The sequence below is a fragment of the Aquarana catesbeiana genome, linkage group LG01, assembly GCF_042186555.1.
Source record: "Aquarana catesbeiana isolate 2022-GZ linkage group LG01, ASM4218655v1, whole genome shotgun sequence".
Lineage (NCBI taxonomy): Eukaryota > Metazoa > Chordata > Amphibia > Anura > Ranidae > Aquarana > Aquarana catesbeiana.
Window position 1 is genome coordinate 738,759,728 of NC_133324.1, and position 14,919 is coordinate 738,774,646.

The following is a 14,919-nucleotide window of genomic DNA, read 5'->3' on the forward strand; positions in this document are numbered from 1 at the left end:
TCAATACCTCTACATTGTGTTCATCCACAATCTTCTGACAGATGTCCTCTAGCTGTCTCCTATCAAGAAGTCCTAGGTTCTTCTCCTTCACGATCTGTGTTGGGGTCCTCTTTACTCCCTTGCAGAGCTCCTGGAACACCTGCAGTCCAGTACAAGAAAACAGACTTTAAATGAAGCCATAATCCTCTCTCCCGGGTTTTCTTTGACTGATGCTTATTTGATTAAAATGAGATCGCAGATTTTCCACTTTGCAGTATTTCTAATGCATGATCTAACAATTGCCCTTGTACTAATGAGACGACTGAAGAGGCTTGATAACGTAATTAAGTTTCAGATTAAATGAAAAAAAGACTTAATTGCTTTTAGCATCAACAAGATACAGTCAACTTGAACTAGAGATTACTAAATACAACAAAAAGTAAGAAAGTTCTGTGTGATCAGTAGCTGAAGAAATGTAACAATAATTTAGCATTTGTTCCCATTTAGAACGTTTCATATTTTGTACGAAAACTCTTAAAACGTTTTTATATATATTTTTGCATACGTAAATGACTAATCACACATCCAATTATTTAAATCAGTGAGGATAAGAGATAGGGAAGACTAAAAAAATGACAGTGATCTACAAATTGAAGTGGATTGCAGAAGGCAGCAAGTGGGAGAACAAGAGTTGGATAATGCTAAAGCATCATTTTCATCCTGTCTTTGCTACCTCTAGGTACAACCTATGCCTAACCCTATTTCAGGGAGTGATGGGAAGGCACTAATGTACAGCTCTATAAGATACTGAGGCATTCATATGCAGCTCAAGCTCTATGCTTACAAACCTCTGCATGCAAGAAAATAGTTTACCATCAGATGCAGTGAAAGCCATCTTTAAAGATGGAAAATGTCATGGGACCCACCATTACTGAGCTATGACTAAGGCTGTTTTGGGCTGAAACGTGTCAGCTTCTCCTGCAGGATTGTAGTTTTAGCCTCATGCATCAATAAAACATATGACTTTGTACATTGGAACTTTCTGCAATGCAGACTATTACTAATACCACCATTACTGCTGTCTTCACCAAGATTTTCTCTATCCTACATAGAAAAGAATAACTGCCACCCACACACACAACCATTTATTATCCCTATCTAGTGAATCCTAACACAAGAAAGCAATCATGAAATGAAACATTATGCATTAGCCCATGTTTTTGCTCACTATCAATGTTTTCAACAACTCTGTACAAGTATGTATGTTGTGCATCTATGTTTCCAACTTAATATGGTTTCCAATTCTGTGACTTCACAAAGTGGATGGAGCAACCTGCAAAATTTGGGGGGCCAGAATAGAGGAATTTTATTCATGACAGGCTCTCTTAAACCTTTAATGGGAAACACTGCCCAACTGCAAATGTTTTTTCCTTCCAGAGAAACGGTCTTGTTTTCAACTGTCCAAACTCATCTGTTACTTATTGATTTCAAATCTTCTTTCTCACCTCAAGTCTTATTATTATTATACTGGATTTATATAGCGCCAACAGTTTGCGCGCTTTACAATATGAGGGCAGACAGTACAGTACAGTTACAATACAATTCAATATAGCAGGAATCAGAGGGCCCTGCTCATTAGAGCATACAATCTAGAAGTCTAATAAGGCATTGCTCAGAAAAATGCTTGGGAGGAGAAAATTTATTGACAGCAGTAGACCAGTCACCATATAAAACAGGATGCAGTAGCAAGTGTACACAGAAAGTTTTGGCAGGGTGGGGACATTTAATGATGCCCAGCCTGGTAACTTTAGAAAATTCAAATACAGATTACTCCCATAGCCAAACACGCAGACACCATGTCAAGAACCGAAATAGTATCTTTAAACCCAGTCAACCAACAACCTTCTCAGGTATAAAGTCATCCAAAATGAATAGGTGACAATCCTTATCCTCGGTTGAGTATGCAAAAGCAGCTAGTTGCAGGCATATTAAAAAAAAAAAAAAAAAAACTCTGAAGGAGAAGATATAGAAGTATGCTTGCAACCCATGTATTCTAGGAGAGCTATCATAGCAGTGATTTTTTTTTTCCAACAAAGTGATTTCTATTGATGGTTTATCAGGTTACAATTGACAAACACCACATAGCAAAAAGACACACAACCCCACTGTAGTCCTTCTATTCACCCAAAATCAAACACAATAAAAATACTGTTGCCATCATAAATGCCAATAAGAAATTAGACTTTTTTGGCACTGCAGCAAGACTGCTAATGTACTCAGCATTAAGGATGTGACGTAAGAGGAGATGTAATGTCCCATAACCAATCTACTAAGGCAGACCAGCGGGTTGAATGAAAACAGTGACTCGATTTCCCCATCCATACATTTGAGGTGAATGGGGGAATCTTCCCCACTGAGCTATTGTATTCTGACAGCAGGAAGACTACACCGCCATCAGAATACATTGGTCAGTGCTGCCGGCTATAGCCAGTGGCACTGATGAGCAGGAAGAATTTGACTGAGCATAGTTCATGAGCCATGGTCCATGTATGGCCAGCTTAAGGTGGATCTATACCCTGAAAAGAAAGTTCTCTATTCTCTAACCCTTCCTCCCCTCTGCAAATAGCATTTTTGTTTTTTTTTTTGCTTACCTTTTAAGATAAATATATAAATTAAAAAAAACGTACTATCTTGTCCAACCATGCACGTCACTTGCCTAGGAGAATGATGTGCACTGTACTCCCTGGGATATGCAGGTCACATATCTCAGGAGACATAGTCCTTCATTCACAAAGGAGGAGGAGGGGGTGGGCTTAGCAGTGCATGCAGCACTGATCGAGGGGGAAAAATATGACAGGGCAGTTGTGCAGAAGTTGATCAATACAACCACAGTACCCATACATGGATATAAATTATGCGTCAATGATAAACTGGCCGAATTTAGATCCATGTTTGGCCGGCTCACTCCACTACTGTGTAGGGTGGTGGTGGGGGGCTGGAGATAACCATTTCAGAGCAATTACTTTACGTGCTAGAAAAAGTAGCCTTATCATAGGTATTAGGATATTGGGTTGCTCCTTTGTCCAAAATATTCAGGAGGGCAGATCTTGGGGTCAAGATCAAAATTTCTGTAACACACTGTTGTTAACACTATAGTCTCCCATTATCTATCCGGTTTGAGGCACCTTCATAATATATGAATCAAAATATCTGACCTCTGGCCACATCTAGGGCATGTAGGCAAACATTTCAGTGATTTTAGTCATAAAATCTGATATAGCCTCAGAAAATAACTCCCTGGGTAATGCAGAGGAAGGAGCCATGCTTGGTGGGGCCAGGGAAGACTCTGAAAAGCATGTAGACTTAAGCAGGGTGCAATGGTTCAAACTGTCAGCAGCAGGTCCTTGAGGAGTGACACGTGAAATGGCCCACATAAGTACTTTCTTTGTGCTCATGATCAGATAAAATCCAAGTATGCAAATATGAAAATCCTAGTAAAATGGGTACTCACAAACCAGCTGTAGAAGCAAGGGAGGTTATATGGCCAGCTGTGACTTTCTCAATGTGAGGCAGCAGCAAGGTGAAATCATCTCAAGTATCCTGGTAAGGAGCGCTGTGGTGATTCATCACCTCAGGCTGAGAAGGCGGGAATGCAGTGTAAGGTCGGCCATAGACGGTTCAAATCTCAGCCGGTTCAGCAGGAACAGACAGTGCATCGAACCTTGTGTGGGCAGGCTGAATGTATTAAGTTGATTAATCAACTTGGCTACAACCAGCCTATCGGATTCACTTGCGATTATTGCTAGCAGCTGCTATAGACAGCATTCTCCGCTGGGTACAGACAATTGCTCGGCAGAAGGGATTCCCCTGTCAGCACTGCCTGTGTTGATGGGGGAATCGTGCAAATTTCTTTCCTGCAACCTGTGGTTCCAGGGAAGAAATTCGCACCATCTATGGCCTGCCTTAGTGCATGTCCTTGGAGGGTATGTGCAACACAAGCCAGTGTGGTCCAGGGATATTAGCCACGGCATGTACGATGCATTTATGAGTGGTGCAGCATTATTCATTGTGACACAATCATTTAAATCTTCCGATTATTATTCCCTAGGGGATTAAGCAGAAGATAAGACTTAAAACATGGCAGGCTCCAAAAAGAGGGTAAAGCACCAGTAACTTACTGCAGTGGTGGTCTGAATAGACTCCCCAAGGGAGTCTTCAGGAAGCTGATTATGCCAGCGGGTGTATAGCGGCCATGGACCTGCAAAGTGCTCTGCAACTAACACAGTAAACGAAGTAGTCTATGCATACAAAAATTAGCTTTGTGAATGTCTCAAAATTCACGCTAAAGTAATACCTGTACAAAATAGCACAATTTTTTGCACAATACATTTATGGTCACTTATAGAAATTATTGTAGCAGTCACTGGAAGAACACTTTTTTTATCGTTTGATTCATTATTGTGTTCACTAGAAAACACTGCATTTCATATTTCACAGTTTTAGAGTGCAGCACTTTAAAATGATTAGGCTAGACTATTTAGGTGTGCAGGATTTATATTTATTTGTTATAGATCCCTAAGTGTCTGGAAAGCAAAATAAAGGCAAAGAAAATAAAAGGAAAAGAAAAAAAAGGAAAAAAGAAAAGGCAAAATAGGCAAAAAAGGAGAAAGGAAAGCAAAATGTCAAAATAAATATTACAATTAGCCTACAGTGGCATTTTAACCAATATCACAGCAAACCTCAACAGGGCTGATTGGGGAGAATCCCTGCAGTCCCCTGTAAGATATTTGGGAATTGAGGAGAGCTGTGTTATTTCCTGAGTTGTCCAGTATGATTTGCCTATTTGGCGGTTGCTCAGTGCAGAGCCCTTTGCACACTGGAGCACACAGGCCTCCCTAATTTTTTTTAAATGTTCTTTAATTATTACTTTGTATGTATTAGTTTTGTTTGGCTCTGACTTATCACCTCTCCCTCAGCTGGCGTGACTTAATTTTCCAAATGTAAAGCTAGCATTGTATTAGACTTATTAATGACTCATTATACTTGCTCTCCAAATGCTGTAAAACAGATTGTAATACAAAATCTTATTATTTATGATGCATATTCATCTTTCAGCTAATATAATGTCTGATCTCAACAAGAAGACTATAATTGCAGCATGTATCACTGATTTCAGCAATTAAATATCATATTTACCTCAAGCAAAACAAAAGTGAAAAAAAAACCCTACTACTGCAGAGCAGACATGCAAGAAGGAATCAGGGAGAAGAAATTACATACAGTGACAAGAAAAGGTATGTGAACCCCTTGGAATTACCGTATTTATTGGCGTATAACACGCACCCTATTTTAAGAGGGTAGTTTCAGAAAAAAAGTTTGCATAATACACTGACCCCCTGTACAACACACAGAACCCTGTACAACATACAGAACCCTGTACAATACACAGACCCCTGTACAACACACACCCCCCTTTCATTATAAAGACCCCCCCTGCACTCCCTGCACTGGGAAAGGGACAGCGCTGCAAGCACACACCAAAGTTTAGAAAACTGCACAGCCTGTCAGCCCCTTCCCATACACCGCTCCTCCTGTGTCACTCATCGCAAATCATAAAATACTTCTAAATACCTCCATTAACGCTGCTCTTTATCGTGGACCCAGTCACATGACCGCTCTCCTCCTCCAATCAAAAGCTACACACGAGGAGGAGATGGAGCGAGAGGAGGAGAGCAGCCACAACAAGCAGCGTTAAGGGATTCAGAGGCTTAGATTTACATCGAGTTACACAGGAGGAACAGTACTCCACAAAGGGCTGGCACTGCAGTAATGTCCCCTGACCCCCAGAGTTTACTGGCAGCGCTGTTCCACGGCTAGGAGAGACGGGGTGGCCGGCCTGACACCCTCCCAATAGGTGGCACACGGGGTGGACTGCCCGATCCCCTCCCCCTGTTAAAAAAAAAAGTATCGGAGTATAAAACGCTGGCATGATTTACCCTCTATTTTCAGGGTAAAAAAGTGCATGTTATAGGCCGATAAATACGATAACCATTATTTGCAGTAAATTGCTATAAAATGTGATAAAAGTCACAACATTAGACAACAAAATGTGCTTAATCAAATATCACAAGAACAAGTCTAATTTCTTGTGTCTTTATTGAACACACCTATTAACATTCACAGTGCTAGCGGAAAAAGTAAGTGACCCTTAGGCGTTAATAGCTGTCCGAACCTCCATTGGCAGCAATGACTTCAAGCAAGCACTTTCAGTAACTCTGAATCAAACCTAAACAATGTTCAGGAGCATTTTTGACCATTCCTCTTTACTAAACTGCTTCAGCTCAGACACATTTGTAGGATGCCTGGTGTGAATAGCTCTTAAGGTCATTCTACAGGTTCTCTATAGGATTAAGGTCTAGGCTCTCACTTGGCCACTCCAAAAGGCACATTTTCCTTTTTCTAAAGGCATTCTGTAGTGGATTTACTTCGATGCTCAGGGTCATTCACCTGCTGCATCACCCAAAGTCTACTAAGCTTCAGATGGCGGTCTGCCACCTTGACATTATCCTGCAGGATATTTCAGTTAACTTGGCAATTCATTTTTCCCTTGATGATGGCAAGTGGCCCAGGCCCTGAAGCAAGCCCAAATCATGATGTTCCCTGCACCATACTTTGCCATTGGGATGATGGTTTCATGTTGGTATGCGGTGCCTTTTTTGCGCCATACATAGTGCTGAGTATTCTTCCCAAACAATTTAACTTTTGTTTCTATAGTCCACAAAACATTTTCCATGTAGGGTTGTGATTTGCAAAGGTGCTCTAAGGCAAACTTCAGAAAGAGAGAAACCCTCCAAAATATGGGACTTTAACAGGCAAAACGAACAAAAGACTATATATATATATATATATATATATATATATATTATGAATTTTATTATACACCAAGTAAAATCATTTGGGAAAACAAAAATCGGGGGTAGGGCTTAGGTAAATGTGTGAAACAGCAGCACATAGATGGGAGGAGAACCTCTAAAAAGCAACTAGGAGGTAAGATGTCCGACGCGTTTCGAGATTTCAGGTTTGTGCTCTTCTTTAGGGTTGCTCACAAAATATGTACATAGAAGTTCTATAATACCAGAATAGTGATAAATATACAGTACATAGATCCCACAGAATAGATAACTGTAGCATGCACATTGGATTTAAATACTGACCATGTCAACAGCAGTTGCTCCATATGAAACCTAAGCCCAAGGAATATAAAAACAGGTAAATAGATTGCCGTCTGTATTTACCCAAATGTGGAACCAGCAAAAGATCCACCGCCCCAAGTATGCGTAACCACTAGGGGTGATAATAAAAGGGCCAAAAACCAACTAAGCAACAGGTCTCAAAGGAAGATGCATGGAAAAAAAAATAAATAAATATAAATTATATATATATATATATATATATATATATATATATACACATATACACACAAAAACACACACACACACACAGTACCTTGAAAAAATATTCATACCCCGTGAAATTTGCCACATTTTGTTATGTTACAACCAAAAAGGTAAATGTATTTTATTGGGATTTTATGTCATAGACCAACACAAAGTGGCACATAATTGTGAAGTGGAAGGAAAATGATAAATGGTTTTCAATTTTTTTTTTACAAATTAAATATGTGAAAAGTGTGGCGTGCATTTTTATTCAGCCCCCTTTACTCTGATACCCCTAACTAAAATCTAGTGAAACCAATTGCCTTCAGGAGTCACCTAATCAGTAAATAGAGTCCACCTGTGTGTAATTTATTTTGAGTAAAAAAAAAACAGCTGTTATGTGAAGCCCTCAGAGGTTTGTTAGAGAACCTTATTGAACAAACAGCATCATGAAGACCAAGGAACACACCAGACAGGTCAGGGATAATATTGTGGAGGAGTTTAAAGCAGGGTTAGGTTATTAAAAAAAATATCCCAAGCTTTGAACATCTTACGGAGCATTGTTCAATCCATCATCTGAAAATAGAAAGAGTATGGCACTGCAAACCTATCAAGACATGGCCGTCCACCTAAACTGACAGGCCGGGCAAGCATTCATCAGAGAAGCAGCCAAGAGGCCCAAGATAACTCAGAAGAAGCTGCGGAGATGCACAGCTCAGGTGGAAGAATCTGTCAACAGGACAACTATTAGTCATACACTCCACAAATCTGGCCTTTATGGAAGAGTGGCAAGAAGAAAGCCATTGTTGAAAGAAAACCATAAGAAGTTCCGTTTGCAGTTTGCGAGACGCCCTGTGGGGGACACAACAAACATGTGGAAGAAGGTGCTCTGGTCAGATAAGACCAAAATTTGCGGGGATGCTTTTCTTCAACAGGGGCAGGGAAGCTGGTCAGAGTTGATGGGAAGATGGATGGAGCTAAATACAGGGCAATCTTAGAAGAAAAAGGAAAGGGATGGTTGGCACTCAGGGTGACATCCAAAATAGTACTCCTTTATTAAATACTTCTACAGAGCTGTAAAACACCCTCTGCGTTTTGGACGTTAGAAGAAAACCTGTTAGCGTCTGCAAAAGACTTGAGACTGGGGCAGAGGTTCACCTTCCAGCAGGACAATGACCCTAAACATCTAGCCAGAGATACAATGGAATGGTTTAGATCAAAGCATATTCATGTGCTAGAATGATCCAGTCAAAGTCCAGACCTAAATCCAACTGAGAATCTGTTGCAAGACTTGAAAATTGCTGTTCACAGACGCTCTCCATCCAATATGACAGAGCTTGAGCTAGTTTGCAAAGAATAATGGGCAAAAATGTCACTCTCTAGATGTGCAAAGGTGGTAGAGACATCCCCATAAAGACTTGCAGCTGTAATTGCAGCAAAAGGTGGTTCTACAAAGTATTGTCTCCGTGGGGGCTGAATAAAAATGTACGCCACACTTTTCACATATTTATTTGTAAAAAATTTTGAAAACCATTTATCATATTCCTTCTACTTCACAATTATGTGCCACTTTGTGTTGGTATATCACATAAAATCCCAATAAATACATTTACATTTTTGGTTATAACATGACAAAATGTGGACATTTTCAAGGGGTATGAATACTTTTTCAAGGCACTGTATATATATATATATATATATATATATATATATATATATATATATATATATATATAGGGTCTGTAAATATAAGCTTATCACAGGAAACAGTTCAGAGAGACAAATACTGGCAGACAAAACTTACATGGAAAACAGGGTCTGTACTGAATGGAGCCTCAAGCTGAATAGGCATAAATCACAGGCTGATAGATCTGATAGACTGCCAAAGTATCTTGCCTCCAATCCAGACCAAACTGGGGACCATTAGTAAAAGAGAATTTATGTATGGTTCCAATAATTGTACATACCTGGATCACACAGGAGATGAACATGCAGCTTAGGCTGCCAGACGGCACTGGAACTCAGTAAAGCCAGCGCCATTATAAAGGCAGTAAGGGCTCGGAAAGGAGCCAATCACAGACCACACTGAGGGCGGCGTTGCGTCATTCGCCCACTGACGCACGAGAGGGCCGCAGGCGCAGATGGAAGGAAGGAGGCAGGCCACTGCGCCAAACCACCCAGGAAGGATGAAGACACAGGCAGCCTGCGTGAGCCGGGCGGCCACGCTAACAAAGAGTGGGGAGGCTGGTCAGATTGGCAACTTCTTAACAAGCTTCTTGCTGATGGTCTTGTCGCCCATTCCAGCCTTGTGCAGATCTACTTTCTTGTCCCTGACCTCCATTGACAGCTCTTGGGTCTTGCCCATGATGGTGAGGTTTCAATGGAAGAAAGAGATTCTGTGGACAGGTGTCTTTTATACACATAACGAGTTGTCGTTAGGAGCACCTTCTTAAATTGACAGGACTAATCTGTGTACCACATGAGCACATACTTTAGCCAGTCTGTGGGAACCAGAATTATTGTTGGTTGGTAGGGGATAAAATACTTATTTTACTCACTGAACTGCAACTCAATTTATAACACTTGTATCATGTATTTTTTCTGGGTTTTTGGTTGATATTCTGTCTCTCTCATTTAAAATACACCTATGATAATGACTGAGCCTTCATTTCTTTTTAAGTGGGCAAACTTACAAAATCTGCAGGGGATTAAATAATTATTTTCGCCACTATACACACACTTGGTCTGTAAAACAAGCTTGGGCCCCCTCCCCACATTCAAGTCTACTTATTTGCAAATACATAAAAGGACCAATTAGGAGAATTAGGTGAAAGGAGAAGCCAACCATTACACGAGATGTTAAGATGTGCATATAAATTCCTCTGCCAATATCTCTGGAGCCACTGCTTTTTTGACACGCGTTTGTCAAATGTAACCTCTGATCAATTAAAATTGTTACAATCAAAACGTTAGCTTAACTCTGGAATTCTCTCAGCACAACCATATAAGACATAAAAGCAGGGAACATAGCTTCCACAAGCATGCTTTTAGTTTTAGGGCCATGCCACTTTTGTCACTAGCAATAACTTACCAGTGACAAAGTTGCTAAAGAGGACAGAGAAATACTCACTCATTCAATTGTGGATACTGGGGAGTATTTTTTCTGCCCCTTAGGCCACTTTCACACTGGGGCATTTTTCAGGCACTTTTGGGCTAAAAATAGCGCCTGAAAAATTCCCCCCTGCAGCCCCAGTGTAAGAGCCCGATTGCTTTCACACTGGAGCAGGGCGCTTGCAGGACGAGGAAAAAAGTCCTGCATGCTGCATCTGTGGGGCATTGAGGGAGCAGTGATTACACCGCTTCTAAAACGCCCATGCCATTGATATGGCCATCGCTGCCGAAGCGCCTGCAAAGCACTTCGGCACTTGTAACCGTTTTTCGTCCGCTAGTGGGGGGGGGTTAAAAGCACCCCGCTAGCAGCCTAAAAGCGCTGCTAAAACAATGGTAAAGCACCGCTTTACCGCTGACGCCCCCGCCCCAGTGTGAAAGTGCCCTTACAGTGATCCTGTAGCTGTCGAGTTCAAGTGTGCCACAAGTCTTAGTAACCTCACTTTAATCACAGTGCAACATCAGTTGCCCAAACATCAAGTTTGTTCAAATATGCAGATTGTATTTATTTTGAGGAAATATGTACTACCTAATACTGTACCTAGTAGAAATTATTATTTTAATGTAAGATTCTGGGCATTTGCATTGCTTCCCCTATCTTTTCACATATGGTGAAACAAAGGCCATGTTGTCTCGGCTTTTTTTTAGTAATGTTTGTATCTCTGCCAATGCTCTTTTCAGTAACTGCCGGGTAAGCAGAAACTTAATGATTGTTATGAAAATTACTGGAAAATTTTCACTTAAAAAGTATCGCAGACATCAATTATTGCAAATTTGATAATGTGTTTTTTTTTTCAAAGTTAAAGCAATATTAAACATAAAACCAAACATCCATTATATTGCAGCTTACCACTTTTAAGATGTGATAGCTGCATTCGTTTTTTTTTTTTACTTGCTTTCTTCGATTTTCTTCTGGTAATCTGACCAATAAGTTGGTTGTTTTTCAAAAAGTTCTCTAGCACATGTATCAGTTACAGGGAGGAGACATACCATTCAAAACTCATGTGTCAGGGGCACTTACAATGATCAGTTTATTTTTTTTTTTGTAATGTAAAACCTTTATCCCAAAAGGAGAAAAAAATGTAATTGCTTATAAAGTGTTAGCTGGAGTTTGGCTTTAATTTGTTATTGTAATTAAATCTGCTAGTACAGCTAACCCTCCCTTCCCCTCAGACTGAAAATCCTGCTGTCCAAGTGTGCCCCCCGTAAATTTATTTTATTGGGATTTTATGTGATAGACCAACACAAAGTGGCACATAATTGTAAAGTGGAATGGAAATGATAAGTGGTTTTCAAAATACTTTGTAGAACCACCTTTCACTGCAATTACAACTGCGAGTATTTTTGGGTATGTCTCTACAAGCTTTACACATCTAGGAGAGTGCCATTTTTGCCCAAGCTCTGTCAAATATTCAAGTCTTGCCACATATTTTCAATTGGATTTAGGTCTGGACTTTGATGGGGCCACTCTATCACATGAATATGCTTTGATTTAAACCATTCCATGGTAGCTCTGGCTAGATGTTTAGGGTGGCTGTCCTGCTGGAAGGTGAACCTCCGCCCCAGTCTCAAGTCTTTTGCAGACTCTAAAAGATATTCTTCTAAGATTGCCCTGGTATTTGGCTCCATCCATTTTCCCATCAACTTTAACCAGCTTCCCTGCCCCTGCTGAAGAAAAGCATCCCCTCAACATGATGCCACCACCATGTTTCACAATGCTGATGGTGTGTTTAGGGTGATATGCAGTGTTAGTTTTCCACCACACATACCGTTTTGCTCTTAGGTCAAAAAGTCCAATTCTGGTCCCATCTGGCCATAGCAGCTTTTTCCACACGTTTGCTGTGTCCCCCACATGGCTTCTCGGAAACTGCAAAAGGGACTTCTTATGGCTTTCTTTCAATAATGGCTTTCTTCTTGCCACTCTCCCATAAAAGACCAGATTTGTGGAGTGCATGACGAATAGTAGTCCTGTGGACAGATTCTCCCACCTGAGCTGTGGATCTCTGCAGCTCCTCCAGAGTTACAATCGTCCTCTTGGCTGCTTCTCTGATTAATGCTCTCCTTGCTCAGCCTGTCAGTTTTAGTGGATGGCCATGTCTTGGTAGGTCTGCAGTTGTGCCATACTCTTTCCATTTTCGGATGATGGATTGAACAATGCTCCGTAAGATGTTCAAAGCTTGGGATTTTATTATTATTATACAGAATTTATATAGCGCCAACAGTTTGCGCAGCGCTTTGCAACATGAGGGCAGACAGTAGACTTACAATACAAATCAATACAGGAGGGATCAGAGGGCCCTGCTAGTTAGAGCTTACAATCTAGAAGGGATATTTTTTTTATTACCTAACCCTACTTTGAACTTCTCCACAACTGTATCCCTGACCTGTCTGGTGTGTTCCTTGGCCTTCATGATGCTTTTTGTTCACTAAGGCCCCTTTCACACAGGGGCGGGGGGCGGCGGCGGTAAAGCACCGCTATTGTTAGCGGCGCTTTTCCGTCGGTATTCGGCCACTAGCGGGGGGGGGTTTACCCCCCCCGCTAGCGGTCGAGAAAAGGTTAAATACCACCGCACCATTGATTTCAATGGGCAGGAGCGGTAAAGGAGCGGTGTATACACCGCTCCTTCACCGCTCCGAAGATGCTGCTAGCAGGACTTTTTTTCCCGTCCTGCTAGCGCACCGCTCCAGTGTGAAAGCCCTCGGGACTTTCACACTGGAGAGACAGCAGCGGCTGTTTCGGGTCGGTTTGCAGGCGCTATTATTAGCGCAATAGCGCCTGCAAATCGCCCCAGTGTGAAAGGGGCCTTAGGTTAACAAACCTCTGAGGGCTTCACAGAACAGCTGTATTTATACTGAGATTAAATTACACACAGGTGGACTCTATTTACAAACTAGGTGACTTCTGAAGGCAATTGGTTTCACTAGATTTTAGTTAGGGTTATCAGAGTAAAGTGGGCAGAATACAAATGCACTATCAGGGAATTTAGTAGACCAGAATGTGTGGACTGCACAGAAGAAACCAGAACACACAGGTAAGTGAAAAATAATGGTGTTTATTAAATGGGTGACAAATAAATGAAATATAAACAGTACAAACCAACCATAGACCCACAAAAAAATGGTATATACAAATGGATGGGAAATACCGTAATCGTAACAAAAGCCAGGCCGAGGTCATACACAAGGAGGTCAGTCAGATGGGAAAGGACGGGGAACCAACAGGACAGGGAGAGGATGGATGGATAGGCTGCAGGGCAGGGATCAGGGAAATCAGGAAACCGGAGGGACAGGTCCAGGATGGGCTCAGGATAGGGATCAGATCAGGACAGATGCAGGCTCAAGGTCAAGATAACAGGCAGCAAGATCAGGGCACAGGGAGAGAGACACCAAGGCAAGGATGTGAGGGCTTGCCGAGTATTTATCAGACTGCAGTGATTTCACCTCACGTTACACCTGAGCGCAGAGGGTGCTGTCTGCTTCACACTGCCGGAATACACCCACTGGTGGACACTGGTACTATGGCCCAAGGATGCAACAGTGCCACCAGCAGGTGAGTCATCTTATTACAGGTCCTAGGTGTTGGAAGACACCCGCTGGTGGACACTGGTACTGCGATCCAAGAGACTGATAGCGCCACCAACGGGTTAACCTTTTCATGACAGTACCCCCCTCAAAGGAGCGGCCTCCGGACGCTCCAACTAGATGAAATTGTCCAAAGTTTATGGCCTCAAACCGAACAACAGATGAGGGCATGTCAGGCTGGGCATCAGGTACTTCAGGCTGGGCATCAGACACCTTAGACTGAGCAGCAGATACATCAAAGCAGACAGCGGGCACATCAAAGCAGACAGCGGGCACATCAAACCAGACAGCAGGCACATCAAAGCAGACAGCGGGCACATCAAAGCAGACAGCGGGCACATCCGACAAGACAGCGGGCACATCCGAGCAGGCAGCAATCTCCGGGTCGTCGAGCTGGGCAGTAAGCTCCAGGTCGTCGAGCTGGGCAGCAAGCTCTGGGTCGTCAGGCCAAACAGCAAGCACCGTAAGGGCAGGCTGGATCACAGGCACTGGCTCAACAAACTGGGTAACGGTCCCCGGCCCAGCGAGCTGGACACCGGGCACTGGTCCGGTAAGCCAAATAACGGCAGAAAAATATATAGAAAGGTCTTGCGAGCCACAAATGGGTTAATGCCTCTAGGGTGAATGTCCTAATGAAGGCAAGCAGCAAACACTAACCACGTTTCATATCCGCGTAAGTGATAAAGTTAATCCAAAAAACAGTGTCTGCGCTAAACCAAGGATCAGTAACCATGTGCAAAAAGCAAATATGAAC

General features: G+C 42.0%; 1 protein-coding gene across 4 annotated transcripts in view; it reads right to left on the reverse strand.

Moving 5' to 3' along the window:
• Nucleotides 1-14,919, reverse strand: part of GATB (glutamyl-tRNA amidotransferase subunit B) — a 209,308-nt gene that overhangs the window by 2,070 nt on the left and 192,319 nt on the right. For all 4 annotated transcript variants that reach the window (XM_073605024.1, XM_073605015.1, XM_073605009.1 and 1 more), the window contains one exon: nucleotides 8-139. In XM_073605024.1, coding sequence (XP_073461125.1) covers nucleotides 8-139 — 132 coding nt within the window. The remainder of the gene's footprint in view (nucleotides 1-7; nucleotides 140-14,919) is intronic.